The sequence below is a fragment of the Bubalus kerabau genome, chromosome 4 (assembly GCF_029407905.1).
Source record: "Bubalus kerabau isolate K-KA32 ecotype Philippines breed swamp buffalo chromosome 4, PCC_UOA_SB_1v2, whole genome shotgun sequence".
NCBI lineage: Eukaryota > Metazoa > Chordata > Mammalia > Artiodactyla > Bovidae > Bubalus > Bubalus kerabau.
In genome coordinates, this window is record NC_073627.1 from 30897072 (window position 1) to 30918244 (window position 21173).

General features: G+C 41.8%; 2 protein-coding genes across 26 annotated transcripts in view; one reads left to right on the forward strand and one right to left on the reverse strand.

The window, feature by feature from the left end:
• The window catches only part of NCOR1 (nuclear receptor corepressor 1), a 115630-nt gene that overhangs the window by 35800 nt on the left and 58657 nt on the right, over positions 1-21173 (reverse strand). For 19 of the 25 annotated variants that reach the window (XM_055576405.1, XM_055576403.1, XM_055576400.1 and 16 more), the window contains 8 exons: positions 21000-21127; positions 19275-19492; positions 18338-18400; positions 16390-16529; positions 14766-14892; positions 6525-7077; positions 3864-3993; positions 1154-1349 (listed from right to left, as the gene is read on the reverse strand). In XM_055576405.1, coding sequence (XP_055432380.1) covers positions 1154-1349; positions 3864-3993; positions 6525-7077; positions 14766-14892; positions 16390-16529; positions 18338-18400; positions 19275-19492; positions 21000-21127 — 1555 coding nt within the window. The remainder of the gene's footprint in view (positions 1-1153; positions 1350-3863; positions 3994-6524; positions 7078-14765; positions 14893-16389; positions 16530-18337; positions 18401-19274; positions 19493-20999; positions 21128-21173) is intronic. The other 6 variants (XM_055576419.1, XM_055576414.1, XM_055576408.1 and 3 more) reach the window with 3 other exon arrangements.
• The window catches only part of UBB (ubiquitin B), a 172830-nt gene that overhangs the window by 15332 nt on the left and 136325 nt on the right, over positions 1-21173 (forward strand). The window lies entirely within an intron of this gene.

Here is a 21173-nt window from a genome sequence, read left to right on the forward strand (position 1 = left end):
CATACAGCCATGGTGGGTATTAATCTGGTTCACATTTTTAATAGCCTAAGATTTATATTTAAAACACTAGCAATCGTATATGTAAAACTCTGACACAGGACATTCAGTAACTAACCATTTACTCCTGGTGGGACAGGGACAAGGAGTCAGTAGGGTCAGTTAAGCACCACAGTTCCACTTTTACGTTAAACAGTCCTTGAAATGCATGGTGTTCTATAGCTAACAGCCCTTATCTTATACAAGGTATTACCAACAGTCTACTGAATCATTACAAAAAATGAAACCATAGTCAGAGAAGAAGACTTTAATGGTCTCATATTCTAAGTGTGTTGTACTAGGCAGTCCATCGGTTACTATCAACCAGACCACTACTACAGACTACTGACTACTAGGTGCCGTTTTCTAACCATAACAGAAGAATTAACTAAAATTTAGTAATGGCTCCCTTTCTTCTTGTTTTAAAAGAAACTAAGTGTATCATGCACCAACTAAAAAGAACATGCACAACTCAAATCTGTCACTTGAAGTAACAACAGTGACACAAAGGATAACAGCACTCTTCAAGGTGTCTATTACACTATGCATATGCTAATATACTACTGCTGTAAATTATCATACTGTATGTAAAATAATGCTGAACCACGCGTTATGAAACAATACTGAATGTGCATTCGTTTTCAGAAAGGCAGAGATATAGCTAGATTAGACAGACAGATGTATTATTTGCACTTTACTAAAGCTGAGAAGGTCAAGTGGCTTGCCCACGACCATAGTGAGGGGTAAGTCAAGGTCTGATCGACTGTACTACACCAAGTTGATCTCATCATATCAGAGATTTAGAATATTTCCCTGACTTGCTTGGAGGACAGGTAATTCTCACTGACTCTGAAAACTCAGATGAACGCAGCAGAAAGAACAGCCAGTACACAATCATCAGCAGTAAAGTGAACATCACAAAATTCACATTAACAAGAAGCCTACTGAAAACATCACTGCCATCCTTCAGTGATCAAAAACACTGACATCCCTTGACAGTCTAACGGAGGTTAAGGTAAGGAACTTTATCTGTTCAGGACAGTGCCATTAGGTTTCAAATGCAGCTCTGTTTCCCACCTCCTGCACCTGTGTCCTGGGCGGTGTGCACACTACCCACCTTCCCAGTCTCTGCCGGGGCTCCGGGCTGCACCGCATGGGCTGGTGGAGCTCCGACACTCTAGGTCCAGCTGCTCCTGCCGTTGCCGCTGTTCCTCCAGGAGTGCCGACTCATGCATGGCTTTGATGTGCCGCTGGTAGAGGGCATAGCCGCTCACAGGGGTCCCAATCGGGATGTTACACGGGGTGCAGGAAACCTACAGGGAGGAAAAAATCTAAAGTACGCCAGACACCAACAAAGTAGCCATTACCATCTGTTGCAAGTAACCCTTATTTCTATATAATCTGACTGCTTGAAGTGGTTTTACCATTTTTTTAATCAAAGAAATCTTCAAGCTTTATGCTTAAAATGCTAAACAATTACTTTCAGATTTGAACACGATATAAATCCCAAAGTTGTGTTGCTGCTGCTGCTGCTAAATCACTTCAGTCATGTCTAACTATGTGTGACCCCACAGATGGCAGCCCACCAGGCTCCCCGGGGCCCCTGGGTTCTCCAGGCAAGAACACTGGAGTGGGTTGCCATTTCCTTCTCCAATGCATGAAAGGGAAAAGTGAAAGTGAAGTCGCTCAGTCATGTCCAACTCCTAGTGACCCCATGGACTGCAGCCTACCAGGCTCCTCCATCCATGGGATTTTCCAGGCAAGAGTACTGAAGTGGGGTGCCATTGCCTTCTCCGAAAGTTGTGTTAAGAGAAATCAAAGTCAGAAATCACAGTATTTCCATCTGCTTTTAACTTAAGACGTTGAGCCCCTGGTGGCTCAGGTCTGGCCCACCCTCTTCCTGACCCTCATAGGTGCTCACACCCACTCCTGTGGATTTAAACGTCACCTCTATGTTAATGGCTCATAAGCAAATATTTCTGAGACGTTTTTCTCCAAGTTCCACACTCACTGCCCTTAACAACTCTACTCAGCTATCTCAAAGCACCTCAAAACTCACATTCAAAATGGAGCTTCTCATTTGCTACACTGAACACTTCTCTGGCTTCTCGTACAAAGCAGAACCCCAGCAGCTTCAGCCAGAAGTCTGGCGGCCACCATGGCCTCACCCATCTCCTCCCCTCCACCACCAACTTGATAAGATGCAGTTCTCTTCAGACAGGCCAGCCCCACCATCCAACACCACATTGCCATCCCTCCTGCCCTCCCTCTTGCTGCCGCCTGCTCCTCTCTCACAGTGCACATCACTGACACAACGGGCAACTGAGACGCCTGTTTAAGAAAGAATCCAAGCTGCTCTGTCATGAATATGCGCATCCTGGGACTAGAAGAGAGCAGACTCTTTTAGAACCTGATATCTAAAGACCCACAGTTTTTTCCACTGCTGTAGGTAGGATTTTTCACTGCACTCATAATACACACATAATTTTCTTGCCTTTGGGTTTTAGCTTATATGTAAATGTGCCCTCTCCTTCTTTTACTATAAATATAAAGCAAAATGAACTGCGTTGGTCCAATTAAAACATTACTTCCTACAAAGAGTTTTTAAGTGTCTCTCTAACCAGGAAGTACTCCTTCCTCTGAATTGCTCATAGTGTATTTTTCAACCTAACAGAGCATCACATTTTAATTCTTTTAAATTTATATTGTGCAGAGGGGACATACGTACACATATGGCTGATCCATGTTGATGTATGGCAGAAACCAACACAATATTGCAATTATCCTCCAATTATAATAAGTGAATTTTTAAAAACTGAGGCAGAACAAGAAACAGGATCTGCTTCTATGTCTTATTATCAAGACCAATCTCTAAATTTTCTGAAGTCAGAGATTATGACATTCCACAAAACATAAGAAAAATGTTACCTTGAACTTGGCAGACCCTCAATTTATGTCCATTTGGGTAAATCAATGAATGAACAAATGCTTAATGATTTTTTTGGTGAGCCTATTTATCAGAGGCACACACTTAACTTTTACGTATTGTCATGTGACCTAGGGAACAAATTTTTATCATCTGAAATAAAGAGCTAGAACATAACTAAGGATCAATACCCAATACCAGAATTCAGGATCAAAAGGGAGTCAAATTCACAGAGATTAATAAGATAATATGCAAATAAAACTAGGTTTGGAACTGTATACTAAAGCTAACCATAACCTCTATAATTTATTCTAAACATTCAACATCTAGATACACTATTTACTTACTTATATTTACTATTATCTTATAGCAAAACAAAACAAACACAAAACTCAGTAACATTTATGGCTAGAGCACTACATTTCTCTTTTTAACTTAACTGGAAATGGATCATTTCAATCAATTCTCACATGAATTCATTTGAAAAAGCAATGCATTCAACAGATGAATGGATACATCAAATGTGGTCTATACACACAGTCTTAAGATAGAAGGAGAATCAACATGTGCCACCATATGAATCATCTTCGGAACATTAGGCAAAGTGAAATAAAACAGCCACAAAAAAACACAAACACTGTATTATGAGCCCACTTATGTAGGTAGCCAAATTCATAAAACAGAAAGTAAAAAGGTGTAGGTTGCTGGGGGCAGGGGAGAGTGATGGTTTAATAGATATACTTAACCCTACTGAACAGCACACATAAGAGTTAAGATGTAAATTTCATGTTATATGATTTTTACTACAATTAAAAAAAAAAATCAAGCACTGATTAGAGAAGAAATGTCTCTAAAGGTCTTTGTTTTCAACTCTCCTTTCTTACTCACGGTGAAAACTTACCATTGGTGGGATGACAGCAGCTCGATGCTGAAGCTGAGGCAGGTCCAGTGGGTTTGGTTTTATGGGTGATGAGACCAGTATAGACCCAGCGGGATTTAACAACGAAGGCTTGGAATCCATAGGAAACATTCTGAAAATGCAATTAAAAATGACTAATCAATATATTCTTATTCAAGACTTTAAACATACAGTCACCATAATTCCTTGCAAGTTAACATGTACACACACACACATATATAACATTAACCTTACATATTTGAATACTAAGGAAAAAATCTACAAGGCTAAATTTTCAGGTAAAGAAACCTAATGTTAATTTATAGGTTGATACTCATCTGCATCTAACCAACAGAACAATCTGAACAAGGGCCATTTAGAGAATGTCAGGTCCTAATTTACCATTAACATAGGTTACAAACTAGTGTTTTGCTAAGATGAGAGAGTATTTTTAAAACATCTGAATAAACCACCATCATTTTAAAATCAAGAATTTCACCCCGAGACTTCCCTGGTGGTCCAGTGGTCAAGAGTCCGCTTGTCAATGCAGGGGACATGGGTTCCATTCCTGGTCCACGAAGACCCCACATGCCACAGGGCAACTAAGCCCACGAGCACCACAACTACCAAAGCCTGAGCCTAGAGCCTGAGCTCCACAAGAGAAGCCACCTCATTGAGAAGCCCACGCATTGCAACAGAGAGCAGGCCCAACTCATCACAACTAGAGAAAACAAGCCTGCACACAGCACAACAAAGACCCAGCAATGCCAAAAATAAAGAAATAGAAACAACAAAAAAATTTCACCCATAATTCCAGACTCCTGGTTTCTCATGAAAACTGGGGAGAAACGGCACCACAGAGGCAGTACTCCCACGAGGCAACAGCAGGTTGAGCTCACGTGGCTACCTGTGCTCCCCACCCAGCCCGTGCTCCCGCTCACCCTCTGCCACCGCACACCACACCACTTCACTTAGTTTCAGGACCCACACTTGAGTAAAGGATGTCCAGAAGAGGAACTGGAACACAATACCTTACAGGCGCCATCATATTTCCCAGTGTTGTCAGTTACCGGGAAAGGTGAACATTTGAAAAGGTATAAATGTGTAGGAAAACAAGAATGTGTAAAAGAAAACAACTTTTTACACAAAGAATCAAGATATTATTAAAGATACAAACAACAGAAAGTGTCATTTTGCCAGCTTGGAAGCAAAATAAACTGAAGGATCATCCAGAGAGTACCATGTGCTGATAAGGACCGTCAGAGCTTCATGACCACCATCACAGTCAGCCCGCAGGTGCTCCTCCCCTTTATGATTACTGCCATCCTAATTTTCCCTTCACTCATAAATTTATAAATAAGTCACTAAAGCCAACAGCACAGAACACATGACTCTTATTTTAGATGACATGTTTCAGTAAAGCATGCTTAAAAAGGGACCATACGGCTTGAATCCATTTATGTTTAAAGTTTGGAACAGTTAAAATCCACAGTATTGAGACATGAGAAAAAGAATGCTAGAACCTTCAATTTTCTGAAAAACCATGGTTAAGTAGGAGTCCTATATTATTTCTATTTTTGCTGATTAAAATTCTATTATCTACCACATAAAAATCTCCTTGGAGAAATCATGATTGTTATGTTCAATACCATTCTAGTATCAAGTCCCATTCTTTAGTATATAAGATGTACAATACACTGTAAACGGACCGAAAGCACAATGACACCAGGACATACTACAGAAGCAGAGCTCTGAGCAGAATCTGGGTGTCTCCTGAGCCTCTTTCTTATTAAAAAGGGGGAACACAAAAAAAAAGAGCTGAGTTGGGTTTCTGGTCAAATGACATTTTGGTCTAATTCATTCTACAGTTTGCACCAATCAATTCAACATGGTACAAATGATTCTAGGTACTGTGATTCTGGGTGACTGCATTTCTTTCAGGGAAAAGTAAACACCCAAGAAACTGAGTATACTAAAGAAGGTAGTATCTACTTCTATAAAAATTTATTTTTTTTTTACAGCAATTGTTATAAAAACCATAAAGATTGTATTTCTATAATATTAATTTGACTAAAAGTACGTAAGTTAATTTGTATCGTACCTGTACTTTAAATTACAAATATGAATAATCTACAGTTTTAAGTGATACAAAAAGGTGACCATTACAATCACCACCAACTTCAATCAGATTATGCTTTCTAACACACTTTTCCTCCAGTCCCCATCTTGGCCCTCAGCATCTCTCACATCTCACACGCAGGCACTGTGGCCTCACTCCGAGGCCATTCCATCCGAGGGCAGAGCTGGGGCCCCTGCCTCCCGCCTGCCCCTTCACCACCACGTCACATGGCTCGGCCACCATAGCAGCAGGCAACTGCGGTTCTGGTCACAGCTCTGGGAGCTGACCGCCGTTCTCTGCTATCATATGGGATGTACCTAACAATTGATACGGAAAGAAGTTAAAGTCTTTTTCTTTAAAAAATAACGACCACACAGTTCTTTTTGGTTAATCAGGTGACCAGCATCAGAACCCAACAGTAAAAGCAGACAGATTCTCTCACTGGCCAGTATTTACACAGGAGCAACCTTGGCAGCCAGTACCACCCCGGGTTCAGTCTGCGACCAGCAGAATAAAGACGGGGGAGGTCAAGGAGGGAGCCTCACCGCTGCCTCTCGGGCTCCCCGTCCACGTCCTCGTCCGCACTGCAAGTGGCGCTGGAATCGTGGTCGGACAGGGGCTCGGGCCTCGGGGCACTCAGCTGCTGGGCCACCCCTAGATCGTCTTCTCCAGGCTCCGGCTTCTCGCCACTCCTCTGCAGGTCTCTGTCTTTGGGGTCTCCTTCGACTCTGGATGGACTGCTTTCTGGCACCCGCATTTCAACATCCACAGCATCGGCCTTGGTGGCTGAGGGGAGGTCAAGAGCAGAAGTGCCTTCAGCCCCACGCTCCTCATGCTCCACCTCCATCGGCTCGGCCGTGTCCACTGTGATGCTATCATTCGCCGGGGCTTCCACACTGTCATCCTCGGCCACTTTTGTGCTCGCAGCTGCCGGCGAGGGAGAAGGCCTGGGCACGGCGTCAGGGGTGGCCTCCAGCTCGGCCGCGGCCTCAGCAGTCCCTCGAGGAGGCGCATTTTCAGTGCTGTCTTCGCCAGGCTTGACAGCTTCAACTGGTGAAGGAGAAGGAGCACTTTCTGTATCAGAACTATTTTCAGCACCTTAAAGATAATGATACAGCATAAAAATCTGATAATGAACATGTGTCAGGTGGTGACAGAAGCCATGCTTGAAAGTACTTGTTTAGGATGAGTTATCCTCCTGTGATGACCTCCCTTGAAGTACCACAGCACTGGGAAAACAAGTTTTCTAAAAAGTATGAAAGGGAAAGCTCAAATTGCCTGTCTTTGGAAACAGAAAGCATAAAAGCTTTTAATGTCCAAAAATAATTCATACAAAATTTGAAAAAGATATATTAAAAAATAAAACTAAATCAAAAACATTTCCATAAAAGATGACATTCTGATTTATTTCTACCAGTCCTGTCTCTGCTTTTTTTAACCCAGGAGGGCTGACATTAGAACAGCACCATCCAAAGAGGAACCTAATGCACATAACATCTGTAATTTTAATTTTTCTTGAGGCCACGTTAAAAAAGTAAGAAGAGAGACAGGTAAAATTAACTTCAACAATAATTTTATTTAACCCAATATGTGCAAAATATTGCCATTTTAAACATAACCAACATAGAAACCTAGTAACAAGGTGTTTTACCTTTTTTTAGTACTAAGTCTTCAAAATTTGCTATTTTCACATTTCGGCACATCTCAACTTGGTCGACAGCTGTCCCTTGGTGTCTGGAGGGGACTGAATCCAGGAAAACCCCCACACCCCACCACAGATACCAAAATCCATGGATGCTCAAGTCCCTTATATAAAAGGGCGTAGTGTTTGCATACAACCTATGCACATCCTCCAGTACTCTTCACATCATCTCGAGATGACTTACGACACCTAATAAAACTTCTGTCTGAAGAGCTGTACAAACAATGCAAATGCTGTGTAAATAGTTGCCATAATGTGGAATTCTGCTTTGGGGCACCTTCTGGGTTTTGTTTTGTTTTGTTTTTTAATATTTTGGGACCCGCAGCTGGTTGAACCCGCGTATGCGGGATCCTCAGGTGGAGGGAAGATTGCAATCACATTTTAAGAACTCAACCACCACATGGGTGTCCAGTGGCTACCTCACTGGATAGCAAAGCTCTAGGACAATATTACGTAGGTTCTGTCATTTAATTTGTTGTAACACTAGTCTTTCCCACCATTTGTTCCATCTCATACATGTACTTTTAATACTTTTACCTAGATGTCACAAAGGAATTACAAATTCTCTATGTCTTACTCTGGACTGGTATTCAACTCTCCCAAGTCTCAAATCAAGCTCTTTTTTAGAGTTTAGTATCCAGCAAACAAACTAGGAACCCAGGAGTCATCTTTCACACGCTCCTCTCATTTATCTCCAGATTCTGCACCTTGATGAGTCATAGATTTCTAAAAATATCCCTCAAAATCCAGCCATTTCTATTCAATTTCACAACTGCCATCTGACTCCAGAAACGACTCTTCTCACCACCACCCCAGACTCCTCTCTACCACAAAGCCAGAGTGAATTTAAAAGCCAAATCTTACCAAAACTCACTCCCACTCTCTCCCGCTTAAAACATCTCCAGGAGCCTTGTTGCTCCCAGGATCCAGTCCCAAGCTGCTGGGTGTGGCCATGCTTTCGAGCTGCCAGCTCTCTCTCCAGCCCCGCCTTCTCTGTGGTCTTCTTTCAGTTCTTTGAAGGTCCATGCATCCCTTACCACTGACTACACACATTCTGAATGGCTTTCATCTACTCTTCCCTTTGGATATTAGATCAACTACCACATGCTTTAAAAAAAAGCCTTCTATGATTACCTCAACAAAGCTGAACTTTGCTGCTGATGGCTCCCACAGCACATGTACTGACTGCAGCTACAATTTTACTTTTGTTCACAATTACGTGGCTCCTTGCTGTTGCTCCCATGAGCCTGTGAACACCATACGGGCAAGGATTACACATTTCGATTTTCATTTAGTCCTAGTGACCAGCACAAGGCCGAGGTCCTGGCACAGAGCAGGCTCACATACCTGATGCGGTGTGCAATGAATGAGTGGCTGTGAACATGTCTTTAAGTTTATGTCACCTTTCCTCTATTACTGAACCCTTGGGCTACTTTCAACGCGACACTGCTATGAACAGGACACAGAGATACTCACTTCAACATTATGTTTTCGATTATTTTCTTAAAATAGATTACAAGACAACACAAAAATTTACATCTCCCTAAAATTAATACATATAACTCCAATGAGAATCCCAAAGGTGTGTAAGATCAATTTATAATCTATGTGAAAAAATAAGTCCCTGAGAAGATTCAAGAAAATTAGAAAATGTTATCAGCATGGGAGAGACTTACTCCTCAGACACCTATACTCACTATGAAGCCAATGTATTACGACACATTTGGGGCTGCCCCAGAGACAGACGAGACAAACAAGTGGTACAGAAGAGAAGGTCAGGAACAGGTCCTGATGGACGTGAGAAACTGATACATGCCAGAGCCAGTGCTTTAAATCTTGGAGGCAGAATAACAGCTAATGAGTGCAATTTCTCAGAACTGGTCCTTGGGTGGGAGAAAAACACGAACGCTGCCTTACGTAATGCAGAAAAAGAATTCCAAATGGGATAAATCCTTTTAAAACTCTTAAGAAGATAATCTAGTACGAAATACAAATAACCTCAAGAGATATGGAGAAATATTTTAAGCAAAATAGGAAACTCTGATGCCATAAATGTATCATTTTTATATAAAAAACAGTAAAAATAAAAACTTAAATGATCATATGAGAACAAATACTTTTCACACATAACATAATATTTAATAACTCGACAAATTCATGCTTTCATTCATTCAAATATGTGCCTAACACCTGCCATGTAAGAAGCTGTTTGAGGTCCTGGTAACCCAGCCGTGGGAGAAGAAATCCTAGGGTGAAACAGGCAATGAGCAATAAACACTTAACACATCAGGTAGTAATAAACACAGTGAATATGGAACTCACTGAGAGCCAGTGGGTACAGAGGCATGAGAGTGCTCACATGACATCGCCAGAGGCCCAAAGGAAGTGGGGAAGGGCATGCCAGGAAGAAATGAGCACGCGGAAAAGCCCCTTACCTGGGGTTGTCAGCTTGGGTGCAGCCAATGAGGACAGGGGGCAAACAGAGGGAACGGAGCCTCACACCTGCCAGTGCCATCATCACAAAGACAAGCAGTGCCAACAGCTGGGGGGACGTGGAGAAAGGGGGCCCTCAATGCACTGCTGGTAGGAAGGGAACTGGTGCAGCCACTATGAAAAAGAGTATGGAGCTTCCTCAAAAAATTAAAAACAGGACTACCATATGACCCAGCAATTCTATGTCTAGGTATTATCTGAAGGGGGAAAAAAAACACTAACTTGAAAAAATATATCCACTCCAACATTCACTGGAGCACTATTTACAATAACCTAGATATGGAAGCAACCTAAGTGTCTGTCAATGGATGAAAGGATTCAGAAAATGTGGTGTGTGTATACACACACACACATATATGTAAACATATATAAATATATGTCTTGCCATTTCTGACAACACAGATGGAATTTGAGGGCGCTGTGCTAAGTGAAATAAGTTAGACAGAGAAGGACACTGGATGATCTCACTCACATGTGGAATCTTTAAAAAGAAAACAGCACCAATAGAGAGAATAGACTGGTGGTTGTCAGAGGCAGGAGGTGAGGAGTAGGCAAAAGGGATGAATGTGTCAAAAGACTCAAACACCTAGTTATAAAATAACTAAATCCTGTGGATGTGATGTACAGCATAATGACTACAGTTAATTACACTGTGTTGTAAATCTGAAAGTTGCCAAGAGTAGACATTAAAAATTCTCATCTCAAGAAAAGTAACTATGCAATGATGAAAGTTAACCAGACTTACTAGATGATGAACTAGATGATTTCATAATGTACAAGTACTGAATGATTATGTTGTTCACCTAAAAACTAGTGTAACATTATATGTCAATTTTATCTCATTTAACTACAGTAAAAAAGAACAGAGTGAGCAATAGAAGGGGCCGCCAGAGGCCAGAGACGTAAGAAGGGCCAGTGCCTACAGGGAGGCTGCACGCCTCACTGCAGGCCTCCAGCTTTGATTCTGAATGAGATGGGAGAAGCATCACAGGATGTGGAGCAGAGAGACCTGACCTGATTTGTATTTTACAAGGTTCACTCGGGCTGCTCTCTGGAGGAAAAAAAATATAATGGAGCAAGCAGACCAATCCAGAGGCCACTGAAGGAAGGGACAGTGGCTCTAAGTGGGGTGGCAGCGATGGAGGAGGGGAGATCTAAGGAGATGCACCCACACACCCAGGGGGAGACTGGAGGGAAAGGGAGGTGTGGAGGTGAGAGACACAGGTCGGTTTCGGATGCTGTTAACCCTTAGGTGCCCAAATACAAAGGTTATACAGGCAGTTAGATGTGTGAGCCTGGACTCAGATAACAGCTCAAGTCTCAACAACAAAAACAAAATCAAAAGACAAAAGCTCAGAAGAGCACCTCATGTGCTATAAGGTCTAATGGACAGCAGCAATTATGGTTGGTGAAAGATGCTACCAGTGTTGAAAGGCAGACAAAAAGCCAGACTTCATCCTCATTTCCGGAGAGGGCAATGGCACCCCACTCCAGTACTCTTGCCTGGAGAATCCCATGGACGGAGGAGCCTGGTGGGCTGCAGTCCATGGGGTCCCAAAGAGTTGGACACAACTGAACGACTTCACATTCAATTTCAATTTCATGCATTGGAGAGGGAAATGGCAACACACTTCGGTATTCTTGACTGGAGAATTCCAGAGATAGTGGAGCCTGGTGGGCTGCCGTCTATGGGGTCGCACAGAGTCAGACACGACCGAAGCAACTTAGCAGTGGCAGCAGCAGCATCATTTCTATTCACACAGTGATGGAAGCCAAGTTCGAGGACAAACTAACAAGTCATTTCTCCTCCAAAGCCTGGAGGACATGTCAGTGATTATGCAGATGACATCATCTGACATAAGCACTCCTTCAGTTATCTTCTTCTTTCAAGTTGCAGCGCTTTACCAAGCACCAGCCAAGTGTGAGTGTCTTTTTCTTCCCCCCTCAGAAGACCTCAAAGAATGATTCAGACCAAGAGAAAATCTAAATTACAACAAAGGTTTGGTCCTTCTGATGTAACTCATCTAATTACGAAAGATACTCATATGGTCAGACGCCCATTCAGGAAGCCAACACGGAGACTTGGCCTCTAGCAGCTATCTCAACTCACCTGAGCGCAAGAGCCTGAGGGCACAAACCCATGTGGCTTCAGGGTCTCCCTGAACTGAGCAGTTAGGACCAATCAGGGCTCATGGAAAATGCACTGTGCTTGCTGCTCTTCTCTGACAAGTGAAATTAAGTCAAAGGAACTGGAGACCCCACCATTCTGGTGGCAAGTTCACTTCCTACTAATAGGAAACCATTCCAGATGTCATCATTCCAAGGATCTCCCTCATAGCTCAGTCGGTAAAGAATGTGCCTGCAGTGCAGGATACATGGGTTCAATTCCTGGGTTGGGAAGAAGACCTGGAGAAGGAAATGGCAACCCACTCCAGTATTCTCGCCTAGAGAATCCCATGGACAGATGAGCCTGGCGGGCTACAGTCCACTGCGTCGCAAGAGTCAGACACGACTTAGCGACTAAACCAGCACCACCAGACGCCACAACACAACACACACGTACAAATGGCATGACGTGACCAGGCCAGTCCACACTAGAGCCCACGGAAGCATCGCTGTAATACCAGGTTGTAATTAACCTGACAACCTCATTTGACAGTTTGGAAAAAGCTTCACACGAAGACATAGAAACAGGAAGAAAAGAGAAGGAAAAAAGTCATTTCGTGGTGTTCAATTTTTAAGAGTATGTCAGCCCATGCAACAGGATTCCATGTTCTGAAATAAACATACATATGACAAAGAGACTTGGCCCTTGTTATGCACTGAACTGTGTCCCACCCCACCCCCAAATTTATGTTAAAGCCCTAACCCTCAATGTGACTATATTTGGAAATAATGCCCTTAAAAGGAGATAATAAAGGTTAGATGAGGTCATAAAAATTGGGCCCTAATTTAAACGGCTTCCCTGGTGGCTCAAATGGTAAAGAATCTGCCTATAATGCAGAAGAGACCAGGTTCGATCCCTGGGTGGGAAAGACCCCCTGGACAAAGAAATGGCAACTCACTCCAGTATTCTTGCCTGGAGAATCCCATGAACAGAGAAGCCTTCTGGGCTAAAGTTCCTGGGGTCACAAAGAGTCGGACATGACTGAGTGACTAAGCACTAATGCAATAGATAAGTTTCTATTGTTTAAGCCACCCAGTCTTGTGAAATAAAAGCTTCATGTACATTTATAACCCAGGCAATACTGGCTACCAGTTACAACCCTATTGAAGTCAGCAAACTCTGAGGACCCCTTTCCAAATGCCAGCCCCCCCTTCAGACTGCTTGCAGCCCCTCAGCTCGTCCCAGACAAGCCTGCTCCAGTGGTCTCTCCATTTTGGCAATACCCTGGGGTTTCTTTGGAAGGAATGATGCTAAAGCTAAAACTCCAGTACTTTGGCCACCTCATGCAAAGAGTTGACTCATCGGAAAAGACTCTGATGCTGGGAGGGATTGGGGGCAGGAGGAGAAGGGGACGACAGAGGATGAGATGGCTGGATGGCATCACTGACTCGATGGACGTGAGTTTAAGTGAACTCCGGGAGTTGGTGATGGACAGGGAGGCCTGGCGTGTCTCGATTCATGGGGTCGCAAAGAGTCGGACATGACTGGACTGAACTGAACTGAACTGACCTCGGTTTTCACAAAACCTCACAGAATAAAGTTCACTTATTGCTCAAAGTCAAAACCCATTTCAAGATAAATTTTAAGTTTAAAACCCAATGACAACAATTTGTAGAAAAACCAGAATTTAGTATTTTTAAAACTCCTGGAAGGTGTAGAACCTTTTAAGCTTAAAACATAAGCGCCTACAAAGGAAAATGCAAACAGCTCTAATTACCTGCGAAGCTTTAATTCTGGTAATTTAAAGATAAAAAGCAAATGAGATAGAGAAAATATTTGCATACATAAAACATGAATACGTTTAAGATATAACATATTAAAAGCTACTGGAATCATTGTGAAAATCCCCAGTTGAGAAGAGGACAGTTAAGTTCACAGAAACTTTAATAGTAATGTAAACTAAATTAGGTACCTTTTTTAATTCGAAAAAAATCAAGAAAACATTTACTTTTTGAGGAAGTTGTCACTAATTTTTCAAATAGCATAAAGGATTTTATTTAAGTTTCTTGACATTTTTTTGGCCAATGCCTCTGGGGCATTAATACATTTTTTTTCATGAAAACATCAATATGACATGTTCAGCTTTATAAATGCTGAAATAAATCAAGCTCGATAAAATAAAGAAAGAGGAAAATGAAACTGAAGGTACTGACTGAACCAACATGTGTGGCAACAATAGAGACACAGTGACAGCTTATGGATGTAGGCACTTAGTGTCTCAGGTAGGACTGCCATCCTTCAAGACCTTTCAATTGCAGCACCTGGACCATCTCAGGAGCTACATAAATACACGTGTGATTGAATGATAAATACGCTGTGTTCTCGTTTCCTGAATGAAGCAATCCCTAGACAGCCAAACAACTAAGGCACCCATCACGCATGTGGGCCAGCAGACGCCACAACCAGACGGAAGAGTGGTGGTACCTTCACTGTCCTCAGGGTTCTCCTCTTCATTAGAGGCTTCAATGTCCTCGTCCTCCTGTGCCGAAACGGTGGAGGCCACGCTTTCACACTGAGACACGTCTCGCTCTTCACGGGGCTTCCGTGAGGCCTAGAAGAGTAAAAATACTGTTACTTGGGATTTACATAACTGAAAGGAAAGAAGCAAGCCTTCTCACAGCTGAGCTGAGGCAGAAGGTGTACTCTAGACCAGCAGCTGCCTGTCCGACAAGCACCCTGGCTGGGGGCAGGCAGTCCCTTCAGGGACCACTAACAGGCCTTGTGTGTAGATAGATCGCTTTTATCAGAATGATCAAAAGTCACATCCAAACCATTTTTGGAATACTTATCACTCTACATGGACAAACAGCCAAAGCCTGAAAGACTCCTGTTCTTCTCCCCCTCCAAAAAATGTTATTTTTCTAATAAAAATAACATATACATTTATTTTCTAATAAAAATAATGTCATGGCATGTGGAAGACAGAAAATTATGTTAAGAAAAATAAAAATTGCTCATAATGCTAGCAGCCAGAGAGTCTCATCAGAAAAGTCTTTGAGTAGTGTGAAGATGTTAAGCTCATACTGAGAGAGACACATTTACCAAAATTTTAATTTTTGCCTAACAGCTGGAAATTTAAAAATGGCAACCAATATTAATGGATGTTTTCTTTCAAGACAGGCTCATTCATTTTCAAGAAAATGTCTGCAAACTTTTCAGGTCTGAAAAGCCTGGTTTTTCTGTCATTCTTTTAATTAAAAACGACATTACATGACAAAGGCGAGGTTTGTTTAGCTTGGAGCTCAAACAACCCCAGTGTGCCTTTCCTTGAGTGCCACCCTGGCCCAAGACAGTACAGAGGGCTCTCTGCCCCGCTCATCATTATACAGACACGTGTGCAAGGCTCAAGGTTTACCAAAGCCAAGCTTTATTTGCTTCACCAAAGGCACTAAGTGAAACTGCCGTTTTACAAAAACAAAGCTGCAACTGCCTGGAGATGAAGAGTGCACTGAGCCTGGCGGTGCCACAAAGGTCCACACTAAGGTACCAGCACTCTCACTCACAGCTTCTCTGACCCCATGGATGCAAATGTCCACATAGTGGGAAAGGGAACATCTTAATATTCTTATGAAAACAAAATATTCATGGAGCCCTCAAAGGGCTCTGTAGACTCTGAGAACACTGGAATTTCCTTGTTAATGCATTTTCAATAATCTCTCATAATCTTTAAATAATTTTTTCCATAACACTTCAAAACTTGCTAGTTTTTAGTCTTTACCCCATGGAGTCTCTGAGAAAACGTCTTTTTTCATAAGCCAGATAAACTCATTCAATATGGTCAACAGAACTCTAAAGTTTTCAATTCAAACTCCAAAATGCTTATATTTTTCAAATCCAGTTTACAGTAATTCAAAAGTACTGCACTGCCATTACTACTAACAGAAATTTTTCTCTCTGGGCAATAAACAGAGTCAACTTGTGCCAAGAAACTAGCATATCCTTTATAGGTAAGGCTACAAAAAAGTTTTCTTCAAAACCAATCTTTGAAGCGCAAAAAAAACCCCAAAAAAACAGTAAGTAAAAGATTCACCACTTCTGATACACTCACTTTCTGTTTATGCTGCTGCAAAAGGTTGTCAAGATTGTGCCTCCGTTTATAGTTAAAATAGAAGTTTTTACATTGGGCTTCACTTTTAGTTCCCACCATCTTGGCAATTGCTGCCCAGTTACGACCATGTTCCACTAGACCTGTGTTTTAAAAACAAACCAAACATTAACTGAATAGTCACCTGATACAGCAAACAAGAAAAATAATACAATACCCCTAATCCTTGCACTCACCATCATTAACACTGTGTTTTCAGTTATTTATTGATACATTTCGATGCTTACTGAAATGTGATTGACACAAATTCATTAACAGCTCTATATTTCTATCCAAAGTTCAAACATGCTCAATATTGGAAGAACGTGACCCTGTCCTTGCTGTGTTATCTCCCAGAGGACCAGGACAAAGCAGACACACAGGGAGAGCCCAGACACTGTCAACTGCGTGGTTAGGTACTTGTAGATCCTGGGGAACACTGTATCAGCACAAAGTTAATAAGGCAATCAAATGTGAGTGACTGACACCAAGTAAAGACACATACTTGAGGCTCCAGGTATAATCAACATGTCCCCAGTCCATTTCCAATCAAGGATCCCCTCAAAAATATCAACCAGGTTTTCTTAAACCTTCTGTAATACAATGCATCACAGGAACCTATGCAATCTGACTTCCTTCCAACAAATGACACACATATGCACACAGAAACATATGTGCACAAAATATGGGCATATAAATGCATAAACAGAGATGTACATTAGACATAGGTGTATCCAAACAGGAATTTCTAGTGCAAATTCAACAATTGGTGGGGAAAACATCAGCTTTTCAAGGTTAACACCAGTAGACTCCTTCACAATGAAAACTGAAGATCACCTCCAGTTTCTGCCAGCATATGACAAAAACTGAAAGGAAGGGGCAGGAGCAGTTGGGTGTGGGGATGTGCCTCGGACCAGACCACACTGTGGCCACGTGGGCATCCATTTACTGCGCTGTGATGGTCAGATGACAGCAACGCATATGAGTACAACCGTCACAGCAAACACACCTCAAATAAAAATATTCTGAGGACAGAACACTCTAAACTGCTGTATTTTAGGCAAAGTTTACATGATTCTTAAATGTGTTACTCATTACCAGCTAAATAGAAAATAAATCTGAAATGTGTCACTAAAAGGTCAAGCTATTTGTAATAATTTCTCTTTGGAACTGCAAGGTAAATCCTTAACCCTCAAAAGAATTGGCTAAATTTTCTCAAAATTATTTTACTTAAAAAGCAATTTATTTATAAACCAATTATTTATCCTTTTAGAAATTTTAGCTAATTTCAAACTGTATGACCTGTACTTTATACAGGTCATTTATAAGCAAGAAGAGAAGAACAAAAGACCCATAGTGTTTCAGAGTAAAATGAAGGCCATATGCTACACAAGTGTCAGAGGCAGAACTCAATCCTTCATCTGTCTGGCTGTAAAGTCCATGCTCTCATCTCTTGAATCACAGCACAATTTCTTAGCAATTTGTAATCAAACTTAGCTTTACTAAATGCAAACTGAGGAAATAGTTATCATTCTATTAAATGCAACTTTTAAATAAGAGACTTTTTATATCAAATACCTTCCAAAACAACATTAATTGCATTTAATCACAACTCTTCTGTAAAACTGAAAGTGGCTTACCTGCTCTCTAACAAGACATTCAAAATAAAATGAGAGAGAATGTTAAATCCCTCAAAAGTGGGTCCCTCAAACAAGACACACTGGGGTATGTTACAGAGCAGGATACCGTCAAAAAAAACCTTCTAAGTGTACTTCTAAATTCTGCTTCCATTGTGGAAGAACTTTTTTTTTTTTTTTTTAGTTAAAAAGAAATTAGTTCCATATCACTCATTACTAATAACCCTAAAAACAAACAAAAACAAACCCGAAGAACCTGAACTACTATCATTTACCTTTTTTAGCAACTTCCATTTCTTCTTCTGTCCATCGAGAGGTTTCTACAGGTTCTGTAGAAACTGAAACAAAGGTAGAACTCAGTAAGTCAGAGAAAAATCATCCACATATTATACAGCACCAAGCATATAATCTGTTAACTCCAAACACACCTCCACACTCTCACCAGTTATCTTTCTAAAGCACCAATCTAATTACAACACTCGTCTACTTAAAAATCTTTGTTTTGTAAGCAAAGCAGAATATAGTCAAAACAAAGCCCACCATGATCTGTCCCCATCCGCCTGTCTAAATTATTTCCTTCATTTTATCCTTGTCATTCCCAGAACTTGCACTTTCTTCATATCAATACTTCATGTAATGATAAACTTGGTACCACTGAGCCACCAGTGACAGGACTCGTTATTAATATGATCCTTTTATAAACTAATGAAGATAGTTCCTAATAAGAGAGAAAAATGCCTATGCTTAGACCCAGTATTTCCTTGTCTAAGAATTTATTCCTATGAAAGTCAATTTAACAGAAAGAAAATGCCATGTGAATAGTTTTTTTCATTACAGTGCCATCTATGTTAGCTTTAAAGGGGGAAGAGATGGCCAACATTTCACAGCTACCAAAAGTGAAAATAAAGATCACTCAGAAACTAGAAGACATTCGTGACACGTGCCCAGTTAAAACCTCAGAAAACAAGGGGGGCACGCACACTAGGATTACAACTGAGTACAAAGGAAACCCACAGTCTTAGGGTAGTGAGGTCAGGGCTGGTGCTCTTTTTCAGAAGACTTTGATATTACAGTCTAACAAATGTAAAGGCCAGAGTTTTAGATCAGGATTTCTACGCTGCCCATATCAGATGTCCCTCCTGCGGCACCCCAGCACTGAAACGGAACCCCAAACAAAACTGTGGCCCATTCGCTCCAGCCCTGTCCACTCACCGGGCTCTGGCGGTGGTGGCAGAGGTGGCGGGGGCTCCTCAGTGGCCGCGGCCGCAGCAGCACTGGCCGCCGCAGCCTCACTGGTCATGGACCTGGTGATCCGGCCCTTCCGACGGCCCTGGCTATTGGCGGTCTTCCGGCCCCGGGGTGTGGCTTGCTCTCTCTCCTCAGTTTCTTCTGCTGTCCCCTCTGTCTTATCCTTCTCCTTGGTATTTTCTCTAGAAACAGTGGCCAAAGAACATTTTGTGTGATTTAAAAGTATACATACACCAAAAAGATTAAAGCTTTCAAAATTCTTCAGACAGAAACTGAACAAACTGCCCCCCTCACCCCCAAACTCTCAGTTACCTGGAATAACCACTTGGGCTTCTCATCAACACAAACTCAATTCACCCAAAGACATGCCCACTCTCCCTCCCTGCTTCCTGCTCCCTCGGCCCCAACTACCTGCTGTTGACAAAACCAGCACGCTCACCATCACCCAGTTTACAGACCTGATCGCGCCTGCAGCTCTCTCCCATACTCGTTACTCCCCATCAGCGAACCTTCCATCTCACTAACATTTCTCCCACCACCTAGGCTTCTATCACCGCTGCGCATGTCCAGAGCCCCAGCAGCCTAGCCCCAGCCTTCACGCCTGCCTGCCTGCCTCCCACCTCTCCGTTCATCCTAAACTGCTCACAGAGCCACATTCTAGTGGAAGACCTGTGGCATTTCAGCCATGCTAAGCCTACCTATTCCCAAACAGAGCCATACCACTCCCTGAGTGAAGTCCACATTTGAGATTTAAGGCTTTACATATCGAACCCCAACCTCCTTCTACTTTTCTCCTGAGGCGTCTGATGTCCCAGTCTAATGAAACCACTATCTGCCGTTTCCCAAGGAGGCCTGTCCATCCACGCTACACCCTCTATTGTACCCACACTGACCAATAGCTCCTGCATGAAGTCCTCTAGACTATGCAGGTGGAAGAAAATCTCAAGCTCTTCTCAGTCTCCCAGCTTCTGCACATGCCTTCCAGGCCATTTTCTTCTCCTCCCACTTGGATCTTGCCTAATTCCCCTCCAGGCTTATAAACTGCCCGAGAAAAGCACATGTCATGCAGGTCTCTGTACCCTCCAGAAGACTGAGCTCTCAGAAGCAATGTATGTGCACTCATTAAACAAACCAGGGATTTTAAGAACAAAGTCAAAACAAGATGTGGCAGTAACTTATGAGCACTTATGAGTAACATAACCACTGACCACATGGTGAGGACAAATGTTTTATCTGAATAAGTAAAAAAAAAAAAAAAAAAAGAAAAACTATAGGTTTCATCTTCCTAAAGTACAAAATTAGAATGGCATGAGTATCCAACACTTTAAAAACCATGACAAATGATTTAGGCTGCTTTAACTGCCTCAAAATCAGACAAACCTTCAGTATTTCCAAGAAGATTAGAGAAATAACAAAATAAATATTAAAAAAAAATGAACAATTACACAAGCAACAACTACTGTGTATTATTTGGTCCATCCCTTCTGAAACAGACTAGGTCATATCTGGCAAGTAAGTCCATCAATCCAAAAGTTATACTTACTAGAATATTCCAGCCCCTAATTATGTCAAATAACTACTAGGTGACAAAACACATATCCCATTTATTTTTCTAAAATCTAAAACTTTATACCTTCAATAGATTCAATCTCATTATTTTCAAATAACAATAATATTTAACTAACTCACTTAGAGTCCTCCTTTTCATCTTTTTCTTCTTCATCTTTCTTTTCCTCCTCTTTTTTTTCTGTTTTTTCTGCTTTATCCTCTTCCTTTTCTTCTACTTTTTCTTCTTGTGAGGGTCGGGCAATTTGCTGCTAGAATGAACCATCATTTGTAAAGTTGGAAAGTTAAAAGAAATAG